This window comes from Ranitomeya imitator, chromosome 3 (genome assembly GCF_032444005.1).
Source record: "Ranitomeya imitator isolate aRanImi1 chromosome 3, aRanImi1.pri, whole genome shotgun sequence".
In the NCBI taxonomy this organism is placed as follows: Eukaryota; Metazoa; Chordata; class Amphibia; order Anura; family Dendrobatidae; genus Ranitomeya; species Ranitomeya imitator.
Window position 1 is genome coordinate 785196073 of NC_091284.1, and position 26465 is coordinate 785222537.

The 26465-nt window shown below is 45.3% G+C and overlaps 1 protein-coding gene across 1 annotated transcript in view; it reads left to right on the forward strand.

Moving 5' to 3' along the window:
• The window catches only part of LOC138671192 (high-affinity choline transporter 1-like), a 57688-nt gene extending 31482 nt beyond the window's left edge, over positions 1 to 26206 (forward strand). Inside the window, exons 3-8 of the mRNA XM_069759152.1 lie at positions 6485 to 6640; positions 9266 to 9414; positions 17890 to 18033; positions 20396 to 20549; positions 24248 to 24465; positions 25566 to 26206. Of these exons, the coding sequence (XP_069615253.1) occupies positions 6485 to 6640; positions 9266 to 9414; positions 17890 to 18033; positions 20396 to 20549; positions 24248 to 24465; positions 25566 to 26066 (1322 nt within the window). The 3' untranslated portion in view covers positions 26067 to 26206. The remainder of the gene's footprint in view (positions 1 to 6484; positions 6641 to 9265; positions 9415 to 17889; positions 18034 to 20395; positions 20550 to 24247; positions 24466 to 25565) is intronic.
• The last annotated feature ends 259 nt before the right edge of the window (positions 26207 to 26465 follow it).

The window sequence follows — 26465 nt, forward strand, 5'->3', positions numbered from 1 at the left end:
CACTGATTTCCACCTGCAAAGGAAACTCTGGATGTGCCTTCGGACCGGCCGGTCTCAGCCAGCCCTGTTCGCAGTGCTCTGGATTGCGGATCCCAAAGCCTTCAGTAAAGAGGTAAAGAGACTGCAACCCTGTGTCCTTGTTATTCATCTCGCCTCGCACCACGCATCACACCATCACCTTTCATTGGTCGCCCCTTAGCAGGGTCACGGACTGGGTCTAGCCACCGTAACGACCCCAATACAGAGACTGAGGGGCCCGGTATCGAGAACCCGTGGCCCTGTGTCTGGGGGCGCTCCAACTGGATCTGGGAAATATTTTTGAGTTGGAGTCAGCAGAAAGTGGAAAGGGCTTGGATATGTGGTTTGAAGGAGAGATCAGTGTCAAGGATTACCCTGAGGCAGCAAGCATTTGGGACTGGGGAGAGTGGGCAGCCATTTACTTTAATGGATAGGTCTATTGGGGGAGTCAAGTGAGATGGGGAAAAGATGATGAATTCTGTTTTGTCCATATTGTAACAACTCTGCTGGCATCACGGCATGGCCTCACATCTCTCACACAATCTTACCCACTGCTCCAGGCCATGATGTGGTTTCTCTTTAATGCCAGCTCCATGTTCTGTGTCTCTGCTCTCTGCATGCCTCATGGCTATGTGTATAGGGGGCTGGCGCCTGAACTCTCTGGTTCTTATAGGAATCAGGTGCATCTCTCTAATCAGTTCCTGACCAATTACCAAGAGGCCTCCTGTATATAGTGCTTCTCCACCCTGTGGTCTGGGCCTGTGCAATGTGTTAGCTCAGTTAGTGTTTAGCTGTTGAGTTTGCCTGGCCTTGCTCTGAGTTATTCCCTCTGAGCTTTTCTCTGTGCTTTTGCCTTGTTCTTGTAGTCCGCCCTCCAGGAGGCAGAATATCCTGGTCCCTGTGTCTTTGTCCCTGTGTCTTGTTCTATTGCCTTGTCTGTACTTTGTCTTTTCTCAGTCTCCTTTTCTGTGGCTTCCTTCCCTGCTTTCTTTCCTTGTGTTTTCTGTCTGCTTACACTCCGCACTCTTGCGGCTCTGCACTCAGACCTTGCTTCGCACTCTCTGGCTTTGTTCTGTGGCTCCGCTCTTTGCGGTTCTATCTGGCTCCGCTCTTTGCGGTACTATCTGGCTCCGCCTCCTGTGTTTCTGCACTTGGCTCCGTCTCCGCTCTTGGTTCCGCCTCCAGCGTCTCCGCTCTTGGTTCCGCCTCCAGCGTCTCCGCTCTTGGCTCCGCCTCCAGCGTCTCCGCTCTTGGCTCCGCCTCCAGCGTCTCCGCTCTTGGCTCCGCCTCCAGCGTCTCCGCCCTTGGCTCTGCCTTCTCCTTCTCTTTTCTTAGTTCCACCTTCTACTTGTTACTTGGTCCTCCTGTGTGAACAGGTCCCTACCTGTTTCTTCATACCTCATTCCTTTCTGCTTGTTTCCTTTCCTGCACCTCCTGTGTGAACAGGTCCCTACCTGGTCCTTCATTCTCCTTTCCTTCTGGCTTGTTTCCGTACCTGCATCTTCTGTGTGTACAGGTCCCTACCTGTTCCTTCATCACACTCACAATAGGACTGCACTCGGGTGTCATCTGAGTGCAGCCTGATTCATACACCACATCAACCAGTCCTGTGTATCCTGTGTTCCTGCCAGTCCTGCCGTTCCTGCCCTGCCTTCCAGTCCTGTGTTCTCTGCAGTGCCTCCCAATCCTGTGGTCCTGCCGTTCCTGCCCTGCCTTCCAGTCCTGTGTTCCTGCTGTCCTAGCCAGTCCTGTTTCCTGCCGTGTCTCTGCCAGCCCTGAGTTCTCTGCCAGCCCTGTCTCAGCAGTGCCAGCCTACTCGTCTGTGTTCCAGCCGTGCTCTTCTGCCAGTCCTGCCTAATGCCCACACCAATCCTGGTGTTCCTGTCTCCCAAGTGAGATCAGCAGCCACAGCCAGACACCACCCTGGAGTAGCACCTGGCAGCTGCCTGCTGCACAAGCCTGTCCTCACCATCAGAGGCTCCAGTGAAAACCCAGGCAGCTGTCATAGTCACGCCCCTTCCAGGGTAGTCTGGTTTGTGGCACAGTGGGGTCACAAAACCCCCGAGCTCACGCCCACCAGTCAGGGCGGGAGCGTGACAGTTTGCACAGGCCATGGTCCCCGCTGAGTCCCATGTGCCTTCGCTCTCGAAGCAAGATGAACTCTCTTCTTGCCAGTATTGGCCTCCGAGGAAAATGTTTACCCATTCTGAAAGCCAGTCCTTCACTGCTCCATCCCCTACTGTCATCTCTAATGAGCTGTTTGATCGACTTCAAGCCTGCGCTCCTAATGACGAATCCAAGCCAGCAGATCCTCCATGCTACTATGGGGACCCAAAGCAATGTCGTGTGTTCCTGGAGCGGTGCCTGCGTTATTTCAAGTGGCATGCTACCCAATTCCCCACCGACTGGTTGAAAGTAGGTTTCTTAATGGCCTACCTTAGAGGAGATGCTTTGATGTGGTGCGACCCCCTTTGGGAAGCAGGGGACCCCATCATCTCGAATCTGCCGGCCTTCCTGGTGGCCTTCTGTAAAGCCTTCGATGAGCCAAGTACTGCATCTCCTGAAAAGTCTCCCCCTTCAAGCTCACAGAGACGGACCAGACGAAAGAAACCTGTAGGTAAACCGTCACTTCCGTCCATGACCGTCCAAGACTCATCTGTTCCACAACCCGCCAAAACGGCCACCCGAGCAAGATCCAGGAGGTGTAATAAAAGGGGTCTGGCAAATCTGCAGCCTGAATCTGGTGCAGAGATTGAAATACGGTATCCCTGTGGTTGTAAAGAACATTCAGATGGTCTTTGCCCTGTGAGGCCTGTACTCCAAAACCCTGGGCCAGTAGGAGAGGCTGCCCCTGGCGAGAGTACTTCCTTTCCGTCAAAGCTAATGACTGTTTCTCTGCCTTCTGGGAGCTTTGGTGTGTTTGAGCCGCCTATCATTCGGAGTCAGTGTATGGTCTCCATTCTACAGCTCCAGAACCCGGTGTGGGCGTTGCCTGATAATGGCCGAGCCCTGCTAAAGAGCAGTCTAGTCCTGCTAGGACAACTACAGCTCCAAGTTGGAGCCTAATGCATGAAGAAGTTTGTTTTCCGTATGCTGTCTGTTATGCCCATGGGTCATTCTGAGCCAAGGACTCTACCACCCGCTCTGGTCAAGAGTTCCAGTAAAGTGCTTCGTTTGAACTTACCCAGTCTTGAGAAGTGTCTGGTTCCCATGCGTCAAAGACACTCAGCAGTGTCATCTTCTTCAGCTGGTCTGCTAGTCGTCGAGTCAAGGTGTGCTGACGTCACCGAAGATGGGGAAACGGTGACGGGGTCTCCCCACATCTCCAATGACTATACCAGTAAACAGTTAGTCGTCGAGTCAAGTTGTGCTGACGTCACTGAAGATGGGGAAACGGTGACGATGTCTCCACACATCTCCAGCGACTATACCAGTAAACAGTTAGTCGTCGAGTCAAGGTGTGCTAACGTCACTGAAGATGGGGAAGCGGTGACTATCTCTCCACACATCTCCCACGACTATTCCTGTAATCTGTTCCTAGGAACATCCCCGCCGTTTGGACGATTTCTTCTGGATAACGGGCAGAAGATGGTTCCTATGTGGATACCTTCAGCGTCCTTGTGGCCGGCTGGTGAAGATTTCAAAACAGAAGTTTGTTCACCTCAATTTTTCTCTGACCCGGTGGAGCTGTTGTTCTCCACTCTCATCTCTAATGACTTTTCTTGTGTTCCGTACCTAAGAACATCTCTGCTACCTGTCGGGCAAAAGTTGAATCCTATGAGAAGGCTTCCAGTTTCCATGTGTCCGGCTGGTGAAGATGTTAAGACAGCAGCATTCAATTCCCTGTTACCTGTCTACCTGAAGGAGGTGGTCCAGCTCATTGTGGAAGCTAACCCTGTTGAGCACCAAGAGACTTTGTTTTATGAGATTCCTGGTGACCCGCCTGCCTTATTCTACCCTGAAGATGTCATGTTGGCCTGGACTATGTGTGCTCCTATCCTTCTTCTACAAGTTATTCTGGCGGGCTTGAAGAAGAGGGGCCGTAAAGGGGGGGGGGGGGGTACTGTAACAACTCTGCTGGCATCACGGCATGGCCTCACATCTCTCACACAATCTTACCCACTGCTCCAGGTCATGATGTGGTTTCTCTTTAATGCCAGCTCCATGTTCTGTGTCTCTGCTCTCTGCATGCCTCATGGCTATGTGTATAGGGGGCCGGCGCCTGAACTCTCTGGTTCTTATAGGAATCAGGCGCATCTGCCTAATCAGTTCCTGACCAATTACCAAGAGGCCTCCTGTATATAGTGCAGCTCCACCCTGTGGTCTGGGCCTGTGCAATGTGTTAGCTCAGTTAGTGTTTAGCTGTTGAGTTTGCCTGGCCTTGCTCTGAGTTATTCCCTCTGAGCTTTTCTCTGTGCTTTTGCCTTGTTCTTGTAGTCCGCCCTCCAGGAGGCAGAATATCCTGGTCCCTGTGTCTTTGTCCCTGTGTCTTGTTCTATTGCCTTGTCTGTACTTTGTCTTTTCTCAGTCTCCTTTTCTGTGGCTTCCTTCCCTGCTTTCTTTCCTTGTGTTTTCTGTCTGCTTACACTCCGCACTCTTGCGGCTCTGCACTCAGACCTTGCTTCGCACTCTCTGGCTTTGTTCTGTGGCTCCGCTCTTTGCGGTTTTATCTGGCTCCGCTCTTTGCGGTACTATCTGGCTCTGCCTCCTGTGTTTCTGCACTTGGCTCCGTCTCCGCTCTTGGTTCCGCCTCCAGCGTCTCCGCTCTTGGTTCCGCCTCCAGCGTCTCCGCTCTTGGTTCCGCCTCCAGCGTCTCCGCTCTTGTCTCCGCTCTTGGCTCCGCCTCCAGCATCTCCGCTCTTGGCTCCGCCTCCCACATCTCCGCTCTTGGCTCCGCCTCCAGCGTCTCCGCTCTTGGCTCCGCCTCCAGCGTCTCCGCCCTTGGCTCTGCCTTCTCCTTCTCTTTTCTTAGTTCCACCTTCTACTTGTTACTTGGTCCTCCTGTGTGAACAGGTCCCTACCTGTTTCTTCATACCTCATTCCTTTCTGCTTGTTTCCTTTCCTGCACCTCCTGTGTGAACAGGTCCCTACCTGTTCCTTCATTCTCCTTTCCTTCTGGCTTGTTTCCGTACCTGCATCTTCTGTGTGTACAGGTCCCTACCTGTTCTTTCATCACACTCACAATAGGACTGCACTCGGGTGTCATCTGAGTGCAGCCTGATTCATACACCACATCAACCAGTCCTGTGTATCCTGTGTTCCTGCCAGTCCTGCCGTTCCTGCCCTGCCTTCCAGTCCTGTGTTCTCTGCAGTGCCTCCCAATCCTGTGGTCCTGCCGTTCCTGCCCTGCCTTCCAGCCCTGTGTTCCTGCTGTCCTAGCCAGTCCTGTTTCCTGCCGTGTCTCTGCCAGCCCTGAGTTCTCTGCCAGCCCTGTCTCAGCCGTGCCAGCCTACTCGTCTGTGTTCCAGCCGTGCTCTTCTGCCAGTCCTGCCTAATGCCCACACCAATCCTGGTGTTCCTGTCTCCCAAGTGGGATCAGCAGCCACAGCCAGACACCACCCTGGAGTAGCACCTGGCAGCTGCCTGCTGCACAAGCCTGTCCTCACCATCAGAGGCTCCAGTGAAAACCCAGGCAGCTGTCATAGTCACGCCCCTTCCAGGGTAGTCTGGTTTGTGGCACAGTGGGGTCACAAAACCCCCGAGCTCACGCCCACCAGTCAGGGCGTGAGCGTGACACATATCAAGTTTTAGAAATCTAGCGGAGAAGAAGGATGAAATAGCAGACAGAAATTGTGGAATTCTGGTTAGTAGGGTGGTGCTATCTGGTCCAGAGATGTAGATCTTTGTGTCGTAGGCATAAAGATGATACTGAAAACCATGGGACTCTATGAGATGTCCAAGGCCAAAGGTATAGATAGAGAAGAGCAAAGGTCCTAGGACTGAACCTTGCGGGACTCCGACAGATGGGGGGCGAGGTGAGGAGGTGGTGGGCGAGTGGGAGAAGCTGAATGTCCGGTCTGTTAGGTATGATGAAATCTAAGATAGGGCCAAGTCATTGATGCCAAGAGATGAGAGGGTCTGTAATAGTAGGGAATGGTCAAAGGCAGAGGACAGGTCTAGGAGGAGGAGGACAGAGTAGTGCTGCTTGGCTTTGGCAGTTAATAGGTCATTGGTGAACTTAGTTAGGGCAGTTTGAGTGGAGTGATGTGGCCGCAAGCCAGATTGCATTTAAGTAAGAGGAAAAAGTCTCTAAAAGTGGACAACCCCATGAGCCAGGTCTTCCATCTTCTCAGCCCCCCAATCGTCTGATGTTCTTGTAAAGATTGTGGTCATGTTCAATGCCTAGTTCTTTTCATCGAATTCCCACTAATGCTAAAGCTTTGTGTCATGGTCCCACCACTTTGATGTTCTACAACCACTTCTATCTTATATGGTTCTGTTCTTTGATAATCTTGTGTATTTTCAGGTGCACTTTTCTTTGTTAAGCCAATGAGGTCTAAAAATTATGTGACGATGATGGATCCTCTTCAAGAAACGTTTGGAGATACAATGGGGAGTATTCTGTTTATCCCACCACTGCTGGGAGACATTTTTTGGTTTGCCTCAATTCTGGCCTCACTGGGTGAGTCATAATACCTAATTTCTACTAAACGCCAGGTCTTATATGGAGGATGTCATCCAAACAAGTCCTGGTGTAACCATTAGTAGTCAACTTAAAATCACATAGAGCAGAATCTTGAAGATATCTAACTCATTACCACTCATGAAACTGAGGATCACTCTCGGAAAAGAGTGGTGTCACATATCCAAGATTTCTGAAAGAGTTTAGAGTTTAGATTTAACACCAAACTCTTCCGTAATTAGACATAAAGCAAGTTGAAATTCTGAAACCCACCTACTGTGTGACCTTAAGTGTCTACCAAGGAAAAAGATCAAGAACAGGCATAAAGACCCTACATGAAATAAATTGTAGAGTACCGTTATATCAGACCCACCTGGTCCAATTAATCTTTTATGGGTTTATTCTAAAGTCAATATTTCTTGCGCCAAATTCTTCAAAATTGGGCATGTGGTTCATGAATAAATAAACATTTTTGTGCCATAGGTCTGTTGCACAATTTCCGTCAAAATTTCAGGAGAACATAAAAACACTTCAGGAGTACATTTTCACAAAAAAATGTGAGACCTTTTAAAAAAGTTGCAAGTGATAAATTGACGGCAAAAATCTGGAAAACAAAAAACACGCCCACAATGACAAACATAAAAAAACTTGAAAAGTCGAGAACATAGGAAACAGACTAAAAGGAAACCTGTCACCTCTCAAAACACTATTTACCTGCAGATATAGATTAAAGGTACCGTCACACTTAGCGACGCTGCAGCGATCTAGACAATGATGCCGATTGCTGCAGCGTCGCTGTGTGGTCGCTGGAGAGCTGTCACACAGACAGCTCTCCAGTGACCAACGATGCCGAAGTCCTCGGGTAACCAGGGTAAACATCGGGTTACTAAGCGCAGGGCCGCGCTTAGTAACCCAATGTTTACCCTGGTTACCAGTGTAAATGTAAAAAAAATAAACACTACATACTTACATTCCGGTGTCTGTCGCTTCTCCCGGCGTTCTGCTTCCCTGCACTGTGTAAGCGCCAGCCGTAAAGCAGAGCGGTGACGTCACCGCTGTAATCTGCTTTACGGCCGGCGCTGACACAGTGCGTCACACACGCACGATTCAGCGATGTCTGCGGTTGATCCAGCGACGAAATAAAGTTCTGGCCTTTTTGCTCCGACCAACGATGTCACAGCAGGATCCAGATCGCTGCTGCGTGTCAAACACAATGATATCGCTATGCAGGACGCTGCAACGTCACGGATCGCTAGCGATATCGTTGTTAAGTTGTTCAGTGTGACGGTACCTTTAGTCTGAAGGTAAATATCATTATAATGCTGGCATAGAAGAACAAACGGAGTTAATGTCCATAAAATTAAACAAATTTATTGGTTACACAAATAACAACCATAGCTGTATAAATGTACAAATCATATTTCATAATATATTAAATTACGCACATTACTGTGTGTAATTTAATATATTATGAAATATGATTTGTATATTTATACAGCTATGGTTGTTATTTGTGTAACCAATAAACTTGTTTAATTTTATGGACGTTAACTCCGTTTGTTCTTCTATGCTGCCAATTGTTGGAGTGTCCTTTTGGTATTAGTGATTTAGTATCTCCCTGGGAAGCTCCCCCACTGGGGTGTGAGCATGGTGGAGAAAATTGAAAAAATATTTTTCAATTTGGGCTTTTTGTGTTATCATTATAATGCTGCCTGAATAGATTACTGAGAGTGCGGCTACTGGCAGAAAATAACCTTATCCCCTTCCAAGAGCTGCCGGCTTTCAGTTATGGGGGCGTGAACGGAGCGTCTAGTAAGCACACCCCGGAACCTTGACTGACAGCTTGTTCTGTAGAGCCGCCTGTCAATCAAAGTGCTGTGGTATGCTTACAGCCTTCGCTCACAGTATAGTGAGCAGTGACTGAGCCACTCCTTGTATGCCTTCATGAGTGAAAGCGATTGGCTCCGGGAGAATATAAGTTTGTTTTCTCCAGGTATCTGCAGGTTCAGGAAGTTATCCAGGCAGCTTTGTATCACTATTAAAGGGGTTGTCTAGAATTAGGGTACAAGTCTGCAGTCAAGCTGTGTAGCTGCAGACTTGTAAATCCTTGCATCACAGGCATTGTGCACTGTGAAAATTCTCCGGTGCCGGGCGATCATGTGACTTAAAGTATGCGATTTCCACATTCTGACTAGACGTGTCCAGCCTTGCTCAATATATTTGCATTGAGCTAGGCTGCGCCCATCCAGTCGGCACGTGACAGCACCGTGCCTGCCACTTTAGGCGCCAGCAGCGGAGAATCCTCACAGCGCGCAGCACGTGTGATGTTAGGATGCACAAGTATGCAGTCATATAGAGCGACTGCAGACTTGCCCTCTAAGACCGGACAACCACTTTAACCTGCAGATTAACCCTATATCTGCAGGAAAATAATAGTGTTTTTCCGAGATAACCAGTTTCCTTTAAAAATGATTATTAAAAGAATAATTTGGCATAATTCAAAAGCAGGTGAAAAATACCAAAATGCAGAAAAAAAAGCAGAGATGCAAAAATAAATCGGGCCCTCTATGTATAATACAGTGGTATAGGTAAGAATAATCTCATCAGTCCTGTGTTCTCTCATAGGAGCCACCGTCAGAGTTATCCTGGATGTCAAGGGATACTTATCTATTATAATCTCGGCTTGTACAGTCATTCTGTATACTTTGCTCGGTGGCCTCTATTCTGTCGCCTACACGGATGTCATCCAGCTACTCTTTATGATCGTCAGTCTGGTGAGTGATACGTGAGAAGCATTCTTTTTATTTAACAGGGGGATTTGGAGTCCTAGGCAGTGGTGTAACTAGAGTCCGATGGGCCCTGATGCAAAATTTAGATCTGGGCTCCCACCTGCATGTTAATTAGATGTATGGGCCTTTCTAATGTTCTAAGTCCTGGTCTATGCCTGATGAAGAGACCTGAGTAGTCTTGAAAGCTTGCAACTTGTTACCATCTTTTCAGTTAGCCATTAAAAGGTATCAACCACTGAGGACTCTCAATTCTAAACATTTTTCTGCCATTCTGGTATATACAGTATGTCTCCACTCCTGGGCTCATCTTGATATACTGTATATGTCTCCCATCCTGGGCCCATCCTGGTATATATGTCTCCCATCCTGGGCTCATCTTGACATACTGTATATGTCTCCAATCCTGGGCCCATCTTGGTATATATGTCTCCCATCCTGGGCTCATCTTGACATACTGTATATGTCTCCCATCCTGGGCCCATCCTGGTATATATGTCTCCCATCCTGGGCTCATCTTGACATACTGTATATGTCTCCAATCCTGGGCCCATCTTGGTATATATGTCTCCCATCCTGGGCTCATCTTGACATACTGTATATGTCTCCAATCCTGGGCCCATCCTGGTATATATGTCTCCCATCCTGGGCTCATCTTGATATACTGTATATCTCCCGAATCCTGGGCACATCCTGGTAAATATGTCTCCCGTCCTGGGCTCATCTTGATATACTGTCTATCTTTCCAATCCTGGGCCCATCCTGGTATATATGTCTCCCATCATGGGCTCATCTTGATATAGTGTATATCTCTCCAATCCTGGGCCCATCCTGGTATATATGTCTCCCATCCTGAGTTGCTTCCTCGGACGCACAAGCTGAAATATGCGATGGCATTGGCAGTATCCCCTCCACCTTTGGGCACAATCTGTGACCACGCTCGTTACGCCCTTGGTCCAAGGCCCTACTGCAATAGTATTTAACGTGATACAATGTAATACTAATTATCTAGGAGCAAAGCATCGTTAACAATGTGGTAAATGGTAGATATGACCAAAAGTTATAAAAAGTTTGATCTAGAGTAGCGCAGCAGTGTGGTCTGTGTATCAGCTTTGCTGCATAGTTAGATAATATTATCTTACTTTACAACCATATTTTTAGCCAAAATTTTGATGCAAATTTTGCAGCATGTTTTAGGCCTTTTCACTTTTTCTTTTCATCTCTCCACTGTCTAAAGAGGTGCAAAAAATATCTAAAATACATAGTAAATCTGGAGAAGTGCACGTATGTTAGGTTTGTAGTGTTTTCCTTTGTGCAATGGGCTTAGTAAATCTTCTCATCTATATTATTTAATGTCCCTCCCATTTGGGATGGTGTCTTTTTTTTTAAATGTTTATAAAGCTTTACATGCGAAGGATCATAGAAGACAGTATACCAGCAATGAAAAAAAATAAAACGAGAATTAAAAATTATGCTGGGGGAATTGAAATACTACATACACCACTTTGCAAAAGTTTTAGGCAGGAGTGGACAAAATGCTGAAAAGTAGAAATGCGTTCAAAAAATAGAAGTGTTAATAGTTTTTTTTTTTTTATCAATTAACAAAATGTAAAGTGAATGAACAAAAGAGAAATGTAAATCATATCAATATTTGGTGTGATCATCCTTTACCTTGAAAGCAGCATCAATTCTTCTTGGTATATTTACATGCAGCTTTTGAAGGAACTAGTTAGGAAGTTTGGTCCAAACATCTTGGAAAACTAACCATAGATCTGTGGACATCATTTGTGTAAAACCTTCTGTCTCTTCATGTAATCACAGACAGATTCAATGATGGTGAGGTGAGATCAGGGTTTTGGGAGGGACAGATCATAACTTTCAGGACTTTTTGTTCTTCTTTATGCTGAGGATAGTTCTTAATGACATTGGTTGTATGTTTGGGTCTGTTGTCATGTTACTGAATAAATTTGGGGTCAGTCAGAAGCCTTCTTGATAGTACTGCATGATGGATAAATACCTCGCTGTTTTTTTCAATATTAGACTCACCTCCTGAAGTGGATCCTCTAAACCCTACAGTTGGTGCAGCAGATAGGCGGGACATGGACAGCTGAGGGACAGGAGACCTCAGGCAGGTAGGCGGGATGTAGGAAACCACAGACAAGTAGGATGACGGAAACCGCAGGCAGACGGGCGATGTCCACGAGACTACAGGCTAGCAAGCAAGATGCTGGAAACCGCTGGCAGGTGAGAGACATCAAGGAGATCACAGGCAAGCAGACAGGATGATGGAAACTGCTGGAAGGTGGGAGACATCCAGGAGACCACAGGCAAGCAGGCAGGAGACATTCAGGAGACCACAGGTAAGCAGGCGGGAGATGTCAAGAAGACTGCAGATAGCAGATGAGCAGGTCAAGGTGTATAGAGTAAGCCAGAATCTAGCAACACTGAAGTCTTAATACCAAGACACATGCGTGTATCATGGTGAGTCCAATACAGGTCTGGGTAGTTGCTCACTTGGGATCAGATCTGCAAAGCCTGATGTGGAGCACAACAGAGTCTAGCGGCCTGGGGTGAGGGAAACAAAGCACGGACAGGTATGGAACACTCTACTGTGAGGACACCAAGAAATTGCAATGTTGAGGACCATAGAACCAGTGAGGCAGAATAAAGACGCATCATATTTAATTCCCTTTGAAATCAGAAAATATCCAGCAGTGTAATCCGCTCAGAACTGGCATTAACCTGTGGAGCCCAGCTACACAGATCTACTATTCAGAGAAGTCTGTCCAGAATTGGTCTGCATGGAAGAATTACGGCCAAAAGTCATACCTTCAACATGGAAACAAGACCAAACAACTGAACTACGGTATATACGAAAACATTGCAACTGGGGTTCAGAAAAATAGCAGCAGGTGCAGTTTGCTTGCCGAAGGGCTGGAGAACGGAGGGATGGAGAACGGCATAATAATGAATGTCTGCAGCCAGTAAAGAAGCAGGTAAAGGGTCCTGCAAGTCTGGGGCTGCATTTCAGCAAATGGAGATGGGGATTTGTTCAAGATTAATGGTGTCCTCAATGCTGAGAAATATAGGCAGAAACGTATCCATCATGTAATGCCATCAGAGAGGCGTCTGATTAGATCCAAATTTATTCTGCAGCAGAACAACAACCCCATCCATACAACCAATGTTATTAAAGGGAACCTGTCACCAGGTTTGGTCAATATGAGATACGGCCATCACCTTTCAGGGCTGATATACAGCATTCTATAATGCTGCATATAAGCCCCCAACCTGACCTGCAGGAGAAGGAAAATAACTTTTATTATACTCACCTGCGGGGCGGTCCAGTCCGGTCTGAGGGGCATCGCTCTTCTTCTTTTGGGCCTGCCTTCTTCTTGCAATGCCACCCTCCTGCTTGCTTCGTGTAGATGACACATCCCTGCGTCACGCACAAAGTCTCCTCGGCATCACGCTTCTGCGCAGGCGTGCTTCTCTGACCTGTTGAGGGCAGAGCGAAGTACTGCAGTGCACAGGTGAAGGGAAAGGTCAAAGATCCCTGGCACCTGCGCACTGCAGTGGGGTTGGAAGCCTTCCTTTCTTCTCTGAATTCTGGGTTCTTGATGCATTAGCTTTCCTTAAGTACCTCTCTCAATCTGTCCCTCAGATTGAACACTACCCTCATGGCAGGCAGCTCAAGACTTTTTACAGGTGTCCCTCCCTCGTGGTGACTCCGGGCTCTAATCTGCTGCTGTGCCTTCGGGTGTCAGTGGTGGCCAGGAGACCTGAAATCTCCTGCCCTCCGGTTTCTGCTGTGGGGCATACAGTTCCCACACAACCTCGGACTTCGGTGTCTGGTTTCTTGCCCTCAAACCTGGAGTGAGCCCAATCGCAGCTCCACTCCAGTTTCTCTCTTCTCCTGCGCTTCCTCTCCCTACACTGTCTCACACAGACTGCCCCTAACTCCTCCTCCAGACCAGAACTTACAGGGAAGCTACCCTGAAACCGGGTTTAGAGCTCCCCCTTCTGGTCTGGAGTCAGGAAAGTGTTATATGCTAGTGTTACCTGTTAAGGGGATCCCTTCTTGCTATCAGGCATGGCATCACCCTTCCTGAGAGGCCGAGAGGCAGGCAATACCACTGTGGCACCCGGACCTCTGGGGCACCACAAACATTCTATTTTTGAAAGCATTCTTACGGTGCAGCATTTTTCCACACCTGCCTTAAACTTTTGTACATTACTTACTGAGATCACATAGGAGTGAGTGCTGGCTGTCAGATTTGCCACAAACATGATTATATTTACAGATATTTTCCTGGAATTACGTGAGATTTTATGAAATGAATATTATTTTAGATATTAACATATGAAATCAGTGGGTACCTGTTCTGTGGTACCCCTAAATTGTTTCTGAGATAATTCAACCTTTAGCAAATTGATAACAACAGGGTCAAGGACTTTTTCCCAAAAATTTGAATTTCAGCAAATTGCAATTCTGCAGTCTTCTGAGACACTGTATCCAAGGGAAGCTACCCTGAAACCAGGTTTAGAGCTCCCCCTTCTGGTCTGGAGTCAGGAAAGTGTTATATGCTAGTGTTACCTGTTAAGGGGATCCCTTCTTGCTATCAGGCATGGCATCACCCTTCCTGAGAGGCCGAGAGGCAGGCAATACCACTGTGGCACCCGGACCGCTGGGGCGCCACAAACATTCTATTTTTTAAAGCATTCTTACGGTGCAGCATTTTTCCACACCTGTTTTAAACTTTTGTACATTACTTACTGAGATCACATAGGAGTGAGTGCTGGCTGTCAGATTTGCCACAAACATGATTATATTTACAGATATTTTCCTGGAATTACGTGAGATTTTATGAAATGAATATTATTTTAGATATTAACATATGAAATCAGTGGGTACCTGTTCTGTGGTACCCCTAAATTGTTTCTGAGATAATTCAACCTTTAGGAAATTGATAACAACAGGGTCAAGGACTTTTTCCCCAAAATTTGAATTTCAGCAAATTGCAATTCTGCAGTCTTCTGGGACACTGTATCCAAACCCTTTTAAGCTGTTTGATGCAAACATAGCTTTTGTAATATCACTGAGACCTCAACTTCATAGAAAGGGATAGTAACCAGCAGCCCATTTAATAGCACAGACAGAATTTTCATATTTTCTAGAAATTAAAAAAATGGTCCAAAAAATATCCCTCTTGGTCTGTTATGAACAGTCAGACAATTTTGTGCAGAACACTGACACAAACTGTCAGGGTCGCTGTCAGTAACATCCTGCAGTGACTGAGATGAGTGATGAGCTATATATTACATATTCTCCCCACCAATATGTTTGCCAGAGGCAAAGGAGACCAGTTGTGATCTTTATAGCTTTATAGCCATGATGGCTAGTGCCAGTAGAAGTAGTGGTGCTAGTGCTGCTGCTGTTCGCAGCTTCTTCACTCTTATAAGTGGTATGGATTTTCTTTTCTTTTATATTGCCACTAAATGGTGGCCGGATTCTAACGCATCGGGTATTCTAGAATATGTATGTATGTATGTACGTCGCGCTTAGTACACCCACATAGTATATAGCACAGCCACGTAGTATCTAACACAGCCACGAAGTATATAACACAGACAGCCACGTAGTATATACCACAGTCACGTAGTATATAGCACAGCCACGTAGTATATATGTTCACTGAACACATCCGGAATCACCGCACGTACAGAAGGGGGCGGCGCTTTGGGCAGAGCGGGTTTTACGCTCCGTCCAAAGCGCCATCATCATTCTGGGCCGTGGACACATACCCTAATTATGTAACCCATGCCGAAAAGAACATAGCATCAGGTGGCAGTATAGGTGCAGTATGTACAGTTGTCAAATTAGACTAGTAAAGACAGAAGTGTAAAAAAAAGAAATGCACAGTTAAATGCCTATTTTTTTTTAATTGTCATGCCTATTTTTATTAGTAAAATTCAACCCATCCTTCCCAAAAATGACATATACAAGAAACGCTAGGTAGGAAGTAATACATATAGATAGAAAAACATGGCAGCAGACCACAATATCTGTGAAGCATGTACGGATGTAAAATGTGACTATTAAAACAGTTATTTAAAAAAAAATAGTTTGTGACATACAGTAGACAGTCGTAGTTAAGTGTCTGGATTTTGGGGAATATTCTTTAGTATTTATAAAAAAACATTACTCCCCCCCCATTTACAAAAAGAATTGCAGAACATATGCAAAACATCAGCATAGACCTTTGTGATGAGAAAGCACTCCGTTTCTGACTGACACAGATTTTATTTTTCTTTTCTGTAAAAAATATTGTGTTGCCTTACTGCTGCTTTCTAGTGCAATACGAATAAGTAAAAGAAAGGAGAGGCACGGAATCTGGCACTACTGCTGGCATATTTCCTATCTCTTTCCTTTTATCTCAATTCCACCCCTCAATCACTGTATCTGAGATGCAGTTACTGATAGCTCAGCAGTCCAATCTTGAACAAGGGCATGCTGAAGCTGTCAATACGTTAATAGACAGCTCAGTCATCCAGTCTGGTGCAGGGGCGTCCTGAGCAGTCGGTGTGTTGATTGACAGCTCGGCTATCCAATCTCAGACTGGAAGGTGTTGGCTGTCTCCAGGTGTTCATTGTCCAAGTGATTGCCAGGCTACTGAACTGGGCTGTTAGTCCCAGACCTCTGCCAGATGTACATTCCACTATTGTGTGTTTTGTCTCTTTGCGCCTTGTGTTCTGTTTGCTGACATTCCGTTGCCTGACCTTGGACCGCGTTCTGACCATCCATCTCGTTAACGCCTTCTGCATTGATCCGCTATCCTCCTGGTATTCTCAACTTGGACCATTACCTAACTACATATTATGGACTGACCTGAGTTGGAGTAGTAATATTGCAACCACTAGGGGCAGCACCAGCAGGAAGCATCGTCAGGATATAGCCAGAGTTTGTACATGGAGCAGCAGTATATTTGGTGGATAAGCAGGTAATGTAGTCAGGATATAGCCAGAGGTCGGTACATGGAGCAGCAGTAGAATGTTGAGGATAAGCAGAAATCGTAGTCAGGATATAGCCAGAGGTCGGTCCATAGAGCAGCAGTATAGTTGGGAGGATAAGCAGGTAATGTAGTCAGGATATAGCCAGACTTCGGTACACTGAACAGCAGTAGGATCTTAAGGATAAGCAGCAGGTGGGAAAAAGCTAGATTAAAGGCTGGAAGCTCAATAATCTCGCAAGGAAGGAAGTGCAGTGCCAGGTTTAAGTAGGGTGTTCAATCAGTAGATTCAGTCAATCAGGAACTCGGGATAGAGATAATCAAGAACAACAGGATAGAGTCAATCAGGAACCACACAGGTAATAGTATTTGGTTTAGCAAGGAACTGTCCAGTGAGCTGAATAGTTCAGAGGCAAGAACTGCCGCCTGGTGCACAAGAGCTGCTGGGTTCCAATCCCGATACTACGCCTTTGTCTCTCCCTTCTGTTTATGACATACCCTCCTGGCTTTTGACCTTGGACTCCTTGATTATCCCGTCTCAAGGCTTGTCCGTGAAAAGTGACTCAGTGCCATACCCTATCAATTGACAATCTGAATTATTTACAGAATATTTCAGTCTTCTACAATACATTACAGGCTGGCATATTTGTCCAATGGTTTAGGGCTTTGTCTTCTTATTTATATTGCTGAGTTGTGAGCTCTGATGTAAATTCACTATCATAAATCACCCTAGAATGACTGCTGTGTTCTCTGCCTTGGCTTTTATACAGGCTCCTAATTGGCTGCATTATATACCATGTGATGTGATAGCTGCAAAGCATTATTTGGAAGCCCATGTGGCTGCATCAGAGGCCATGTGAACCTTCTGTAGCTGATATATTCTTATGGCAAATTACCTGAATCGATTTGCAAATTGTTCAAATTCACCCAGACCTGTGAATTTCCTAAAATCCAAAATGAATTTGATTCTCTTTGAATCTATTCATCATCTCTACTCTCTATGTTAAAATATAAATGGTCACCTTTTCAGGGACTCAGGCCCCTTAGAAATTTGCTCAGGTCTCAGCAACCAGTGTATTTTACCTGTCATAAATGTCAATTTTAGGAACCTTTGTAAGACAATATCCTCCCAAAATGTTAAATTGTCCAAACTGATCATACAAATATTTTTGTATCCATAAATCACAACTACTTCCCCTAACAGCCCCCTTATGCCACCTACCACCCTCCCATCCTCAGTTTGGCCTTGGTGAAAACTAATATATCTGAACTTCCTGTTTGTTTTTCAAAATGGCCGCCATGAAAACACTGTTTCAAGGCTGTTTCTATATTTTGGGTGTACATGGTCTTTGAGTGATGTGATATAAATAATAGACAGGTTCTGACCCTTATTGTTTTTAACTTTTATTACATATGAAATGAATACTAATCATTTGTCTTATTTTAAACGTAGTGGATTTGTGTACCATTTACTCTTCTAAATTCTGCATCTGAAAACATTGCTTACACAGCAGTGCATGAAGTGTACCAAGGGCCCTGGATTGGTAATATACAACCAAAGTACATTGCAAGATGGTTGGATGATTTGGCGTTTCTGGTAAGTTATTTTGCTACTGAGTAGAAGCTGGAATCGCATCACGAGGCTTTTATATATTATGTCCAGTAATATATCTCTATGTACAGAATCCATGACTTTATACAGATAGTACTTTGTTCTATGGTAGCTGTGTACAGAAAATCTAGATCTAGTGGTCACTCCGAAATCACCAGGTATCCCTTATCAATGAGGTAGGAAATAACTATGACAGTGGCAGTCCGACCACTGGAGCACCCAAATAATTTGATAACAGGCCTCCCCATCTCGAATGAAATTCTATAATAGCTGTGTCTAGGAAATCTTTATCTAGTGAGCTACTTCTAGTTGGCTCTCCACGCAACGAAAATGTTATAATTTAAAAAGGAGATTAAAAAAAAAGTATTCTCATTGACATAACTTCAGTAGCTATAAAGGAAGACATATTTATTAATGTTTTCAGTTGTCACAGTATCTGCTGTTTGGAACTACGCACTGTGAAGGAGTCGCAGCTTCTGAGTGATCCCGTTCCCTTATGGCAGTGTTCCCCAAGTCCAGTCCTCAATAGCCACCAACAGGTCATGTTTTCAGGATTTCTTTAGTATTGCACAGGTGATGGAATTATTGCCTGTGCAGGTGATGCAATTATCAACTGTGCAATACTAAGGAAATACTGAAAACATGACCTGTTGGTGGCTCTTGAGGACCGGACTTGGGGAACACTGCCTTATGGGATGCTATGTCACAAATCGGGCTACTAATTTCTTATACAAGCTAGCATCCTTATAACTCCTTATTCCATTAGGTCACAGATCAGGGGAAGAATGTGGCTTGATCATTGTTTCTTTTGCAAACCATCCCCTCTGACCATGCCTGATGTCCTTTGTCCTCTGCCTGTTAACTCACAGCTTCTTTGTGATGGGTCCAGCTTCACTTTATGCTCCTGGACATGCCCCAAAGAAGCTGTGCAGATACAGGCTGTAGGCAAGTACTGAACAAGCCATGACATTGCATAATGTGTACTGTCATGTGTCAGGCAGGGAGCGGAGGCAGAGAGCTGATCGACAATGTCAGAACACATTATAGGTAACATAGTCAATATCCCACGCTCATCAGCATTGATATCCTTCAAACCTTACTCCATTTGCAGTTTCTTGCTTCATGCGTTCCTCCTCATGCTGGGAAGAGATGGTTGGGGTTCAAACTCTGGATCTTAGAGGTAAAGGGTAAACCAGGGTTGAAAATGCATTCTCTCTCCGTGAGCTTTTAAAGAAGATCACTGTAGAGGTACCGTTACACTTAACGATTTACCAACGATCACGACCAGCGATACGACCTGCCCATGATCGTTGGTAAGTCGTTGTGTGGTCGCTGGAGAGTTGTCACACAGACAGCTCTCCAGCGACCAACGATGCCGAAGTCCCTGGGTAACCAGGGTAAACATCGGGTTACTAAGCGCAGGGCCGCACTTAGTAACCCGATGTTTACCCTGGTTACCACTGTAAAAGTAAAACAAAAACAAACACTACATACTTACATTCCCGTCGCGTCCCCCAGCGTCAGCTTCCCTGCACTGTGTAAGCGCTGGCCGGAAAGCAGAGCGGTGACGTCACCGCTGTGCTCTGCTTTACGGCCGGCCGGCGATGACACTGGGGGACGCAGGGAAGCTGACGCTGAAGGACGTGACAGGAATGTAAGTATGTAGTGTTTTTTTTTTTACTTTTACAATGGTAACCAGGGTAAACATCGGGTTACTAAGCGCTGCACTTAGCAACCCGATGTTTACTCTGGTTACCAGTGAAGACATCGCTGAATTGGCGTCACACACGATGTCAGTGGGTGATCAGCGACGAAATAAAGTTCTGATCATTCCCCAGCGACCAACGATCTCCCAGCAGGGGCCTGATCGTTGGTCGCTGTCACGCATAACGATTTAGTTAACAATATCGTTGCTACGTCACAAAAAGCAGCGATATCGTTCACGATATCGTTATGTGTGAAGGTACCTTAGGTCTCACAAGATCACAAAGATCTGCTCTAAAACTGTCTGGGCTGATTGACAATTTTATTGGACACAACAAGTCTTTTTAAACCCAGTCTAGAGTCATATTGGTCCTTATCACCATTGTGGCTCACTTCAGATATCATGCATACTCTGGAACCAATTTTCTAGAAAGCTGGAGGACATAGAGGGCTCCTCTTACATGCGGCTCCCTTCTAATCATCTCCCTTCTAATCATCCAGTTGATTCTCCTGTGAACATCTTGAGAATGACCTGGTTGGACAACGCTTTAAAAAATATGGATAATGGATCAACTTTTTGTCAGTCTCTGTTCTCTAGAACATAGAATAGAATATCTCTAGATTGTTAGTGCTTTTATTTCAGAGTCTGGGAGGCATTGCATGGCAGACTTACTTTCAGAGAGTCCTTGCTGCATCGTCTTCCAAGCAAGCGATGGTGACATCCTATCTCTCAGGAGTGCTCTGCGCCATCATGGGTATTCCATCTATTCTCATTGGGGCTGTGGCGGTCTCCACCGGTAAGTAGATGATCAATGTTATCAATAATAAAGACTTTGGCCAAATTCAGAAGCCAGCCTGTGTCCTCATATGTAAAACTGACCCAATGTCATCAGTTTGCTGGATACAATGAAAGTCTTCATTTGTGTTGCAGATCAATTCACTTGAACGGATTTGTATTTTTTTTGGTGGGGGGAATTGAATTAAAACAGATATTCCTTTTTTTTGTGAAACGAAGGTGCGCAACAATAAAAATGCAGACAGGTAAAAAGGCTGATGTGCTCTAATAGACAAGTGCTCCATCGGTAAAAAATAAAAATAGAACATGTTGGCACAAATCAAATGTGTGAATGGGGCCTAACAGTACTATAATGAAGGTCTAACCAAGTATTAATACATCACGGCCATGGTACATCACAAAGTTCTCTGTATTAATAATTGGCCTGTCTGGAAAAACATTCAGTGTTTTAAGGCCATGTTAAGAAATGTGAAAAAGCACATGGAAATCAGAGCTTGTTCAATCTTGTGCAGAAAAGCCGCAGATTTTTGTTTTTGCCCTTTGCACGGCGCTTGGTAAAATATGCTGTGAATACTCAGCTTTCTACGCGGATACAATCTCTCAGGTTCTTAAATGCCTTAGGGAACATGACATCTTTAAGATGCCGGCATACCCACCAAATTTTTCAAAAAGAAGACATTTTAGGAAACGTCAGCGTTTTTTTTTCTAAAGCATCTCTTAGGCTACGTTCACACTAGCGTTGTGCGCCGCTGCGTCGGCGACGCAACGCACAACGCACGCAAAAACGCGGCAAAACGCACGCAAAAACGCTGCGTTTTGCGACGCATGCGTCGTTTTTTGCCGAAAATCGGACGCAAGAAAAATGCAACTTGTTGCGTTTTCTTGGTCCGACGCTTGCGGCAAAAAAGACGCATGCGTCGCACAACGCAACAAACAAAAACGCATGCGTCCCCCATGTTAAACATAGGGGCGCATGACGCGTGCGTCGCCGCTGCGTCGCCCAACGCTAACCCGACGCACACTAGCATAATGCTAGTGTGAACGTTACCTTAAAGCCTCTTTTCGGACTTTTTTTGCATCGTCTTACGCCAACGGTATATTTTTTAAACTCGTATTTATAAACTAGTAAGTGGCTTCCCAGTGGAAGCCAACTGAGCTGGCTAACATGGTGACTTAGTGGGTATCAGCACCTTGGTCCTGGTTTCAACTCCCACCAATGACGACATCTTCAAGGAGTTTGCGTGGGTTTCCTCCGGGCTCTCCGGTTTCCTCCCACAGTCTAAAAACACACTCATAGGGAGTTTAGATTGTGAGCCCCAATGGCGAAAGTGATGATATCTATAAAGCGTGGTGGAATTAATGGCGCTATATAAGGCTAGTTTCACATTTGCGTAAAAAAACGCAGCGTTTTTAACGCAAACGCATATGGTGCAAAAAACACATGTAAACGTGTTAAAACGCTGCGTTTTTTAGACACATGCGTTTTTGCATGTGTTAAAAAAATTGCGGTGTTTTGACGCGTTTACATGCGTTTTTTACTGCATGATGAGAAATGTGTGACAGATGCCAATCATCAAAAACAACTAGAAAACCCACTATAAACAGAAATAGCTAGGGTTAGGGTTAGGATCCCTAGGGATAGCGTTAGGGTTAGGGTTAGGATCCCTAGTAACCCTAGGGATCCTAACCCTAACCCTAGGGATCCTAACCCTAACCCTAACCCTAGGGATCCTAACCCTAACCCTAACCCTAGGGATTCTAACCCTAACCCTAGGGATCCTAACCCTAACCCTAGGGATCCTAACCCTAACCCTAACCCTAGGGATCCTAACCCTAACCCTAGGGATCCTAATCCTAACCCTAGGGATCCTAACCCTAACCCTAGGGATCCTAACCCTAACCCCAGCATTAGTTTGGCCCAATACCTTATCAATGTCAGGCTTTCTTCAGAAGCCGGTGGCATGGGAAGCAGTTAAACATCTTCCAACATCTCTTCCTCTGTTTAGCTCATGTCAGTTTGCATAGCTTTGCAAAGTTTGTAAATTTTTTACTAACCCTAACCCCTGGGGTTAGGGTTAGGGTTAGGATCCCTAGGGTTACTAGGGATCCTAACTCTAACCCTAGGGTTAGAGTTAGGATCCCTAGGGTTAGGGTTAGGGTTAGGATCCCTAGGGTTATTAGGGATCCTAACCCTAACCCTAGGGTTAGGGTTAGGATCCCTAGGGTTAGGGTTAGGGTTTGGGGGTGGCTTATCAGTGTGTATTCTGGTGTTTTTCTATTGAAACGCATGCGTTTAAAAACGCATGCAAACGCATGTGCTTAAAAACGCATGCGTTTACATAGACAGCAATGCGTTTTTTTGCGGCAAAAAAATGCATGCTTTTTTTGTGGCAAAAAAACGCCACTAGAAATTACTACAGGTTGCATTTCCGCAACAAAACACAAGCATAGAAACGATGCATGCGTTGTCAAAACGCGGCAAAACGCATGCAAAAAAACGCATGCGTTTTTAATGTTAAGTATAGAAAAAAAACGCATGCTTTTTTTGCGCTAAAACGCAGCGGCAAAAAACGCAAATGTGAAACCAGCCTTAGAGAGTAAAATAAAAGAATGGACTGCTGCTCGTCTCTAGAGAAGTGAAGCTGTTAAAATAAGATCTAAAGCCTGAAAATATGTAAAGCAAGTCGTCTTTTCATTGCTGTGCATACATTTATCCTTTTTAACACTTAATGGGGTATACCCATCTCCAAGATCTTATCCCAATATGTAGTAGTAGGTGTAATAATAATAATATTAGCAAATACCTCCAATTGAAAATGTAGTATAGTTTTTCTCATTCACTATATCTCGTTTCTTATGTGCAGGCAATATCCATGGTTAGCTAATTGCAAGTGTTCGTAACCATGGATACCTAAGCTATTGCAATGCCCTGTACATGGGGTAAGAGACATAGCAATTCAGAAGAACTATGCTACATTTCTAATTGGAGGTATTTGCTAATATTACTATTACACCTACTACTTATTGGGATAGGATCTTGGAGATGGGAATACCCCTTTAAGTGCTTTTTCAGCAGTCTGAAAAAGAAGTTGTGTGCACACACCCTTAGGTTCCAAAGTTCCTGACTTCAAAATTGTGCTGGATATAATTACTCTAAAGTTATACGTGAGGAAAAGCTTAGCTCACTCTCAAAAGTCTTATCCACCTGGTCTCTGCTAACTTAAGAATTGATAGATGTTTTCCAGTCGGCCATTTTTATAGGTTTCCTGTACTTCTCAGGCTCATGCAGCAGATACATAACATGGCTCAGGATATGGGTGAGTAATAACTCACTTCCATCCCTGGGCTCATCGAGTCATTTTCTGTATATAGTGACTGTGAGGGACCTGTAGTAGCAGGCGACAGTAGTAGCCAGCCGACAGATATCTGTATGCCTCAGTCGGTGGGGATCACCTAGGTAAGACTTCTTCTTGGGCGCCTCAGGGAGCACCTCTGTGCAGGAGATCTCTCCATTGGCTTTTGTAATCGGTGGACATCTCAGAAGCCGGACCCTTCCAGTCAGGATGGCATGGCGCAAAATAGTGATATGGAATAACATTTTAAGATGAAAATACCAATTTAAATGTGAAGGATACAATTGTACAACTGCAGATTCCATGTTATGATGCAGCCATCTGCCACTTGCTGTATTTCTTTCAGATTGGAACCAGACTAGCTACGGCTTGCCAACGCCATATGAGCGAAATGAGGCAAATATGATTCTTCCTCTGGTTCTCCAGTACCTATGTCCAACCTATGTGTCAGTCGCCGGGCTGGGAGCCATCGCCGCGGCTGTTATGTCCTCTGCGGACTCTTCGCTTCTGTCAGCCAGCTCTATGTTTGCCTACAATATCTACAAGAAGATGCTACGGAAAACAGTGAGTTGTCAGATAATTGTCAGATAGCCCTAAAATGAGGATCTCTTGTACTGGGACACAAACTCTGTATTATCTGCCAGTCTATGAGGACGTCTGTCAGATATGGAGCAGAGGCAGGGAAGGTGACTAACATGGGGCCCATGATATGAGGAGGTTGGCACTAAATTGCTATCCATCTTGCTGTGATATCATAGTATCTACTGAAAGAGTTATGTAGAACCCAGTAGGGGTTTACTCCAACTTTCAACTTGTCCTACTATTTAACGAGATTGTGATTGTCTCCTCTGGTATCGATCAAAACATATGGCATAATTTCCAATAATTATCATGCACTGGTGTATATGCTAAGGTTACATACATCCGGGACGATCCAGAAAAAATGGGAGACCTTCCAGACTCCCAGAGGAGTTGAGTCTCATGCATCTCATAAGCATACCTCCCAACTCTGAAGGGCAGCAAAGTGGAACACCTTGAGGCCAATTCAGGGTGTATGATGCCCCTAAGACTCCCTCCACTTATTATAATGCTCCCCATACACAGTATCATGCCCCTCCGTGCCACCGTCTCACCCCCCAGTATGGTGCCCCTTCACTCCAACGGCAGGTATAAAAAGCAATACTCACTTTGTACTGTTCTGACGATCAGCGAAGCAGATCTATAAAGTGAAACATCTCCCAGGACAGCGAGACAACTCTCCAAACCTTGAGTTGTCCCACTGGATCTGGGACAGTTAGGAGACAGGTTCATGAGCACCACCTAACATCCCTCAAAACTGCTCTATTCCAAGATTTTCTTTGATTTTTCTTGTAGCCCTACTACCCTGAGACAGGGATTGGGTATGGATCAGGTGTTGACCTGTACCAATGGTGTTTTATTTCCTCATCCACGCCATTTAAGTCACTTCTCCAACACCCTGCTTCAGTCTAATACAGGTTCTCATCACCTAATAGTTAAAATGATGGATCTAACCCTCTTTCTAAAAACCAACAAAAGCTGCTAATTTAATGGCTCTCAGGGCATGGTCTCCTTAAATACCATGATGGACATTATTCATGTTATATTTGAATGAAATATAAGAATTTTTTTTCTCTAATTTGCAGGCCTCTGAACGAGAAGTCTTATGGGTCATGCGCCTCTCAATGATCTTGCTGGGCTCTGCAGGCATGGGATTGGCCTTCCTCTCCAACTCTGTGTATGACCTTTGGTTCCTGAGCGGGGAGCTTGTATATGCTCTGCTGTTCCCACAGCTTTGCTGCGCCCTCTTCATCCCCAGCACCAACGTCTACGGTTCAGCAGCTGGATTTTTCTTAGGTTTTCTATTACGACTCCTCGGAGGAGAAAATTCACTAAAAATTCCTCCGGTGCTCCACTACCCGGGATGCATCCTGGTTGATGATACCTACGTGCAGTTATTTCCCTTTAAGACATTTACCATGTTGGTCAGTCTGATCACCATCATCGTCACTTCATATCTGGCGCAGGTTTTATTCATGAAGAAGATTTTGCCCGTTCAGTGGGATGTGTGCCAAGTATTTCGGAAGAATCCATCTCCCCTCAGTGAACATGAACTAGAGGAACGGGTGGGCCTGCAGACCACATAGAGTTGAGAGAACTTTTCCAGAGAACAATTATCCATATATTTTTCCAAAAATAATTGTATGCAATATTAATACTACGATGTAAATAAGAGCAGAGTGATAATCTGTTATATAGGCCGCGTGGATGTAAAAGGCTAATAATCAAATCTGCTTTGCCTAAATTCATTATGCTAGATGCAGTGACTACGTCATATGAATGACACTTTCTACCTAAAATTGAGATATGAAGATCCAGACACAATGGTTGTAAACAGCAAATCTCCAAGCCTACAAGGCTCAATGTATGTACGACGCCAACTTTTGAGAAGGAATATCTTTGATATTCCAAAAAGGGGTAGAAGAAAAATTTTTTTTTTTTTGCAAATACCACACCCATTTATATAGGACACTCTGCACCTAAGG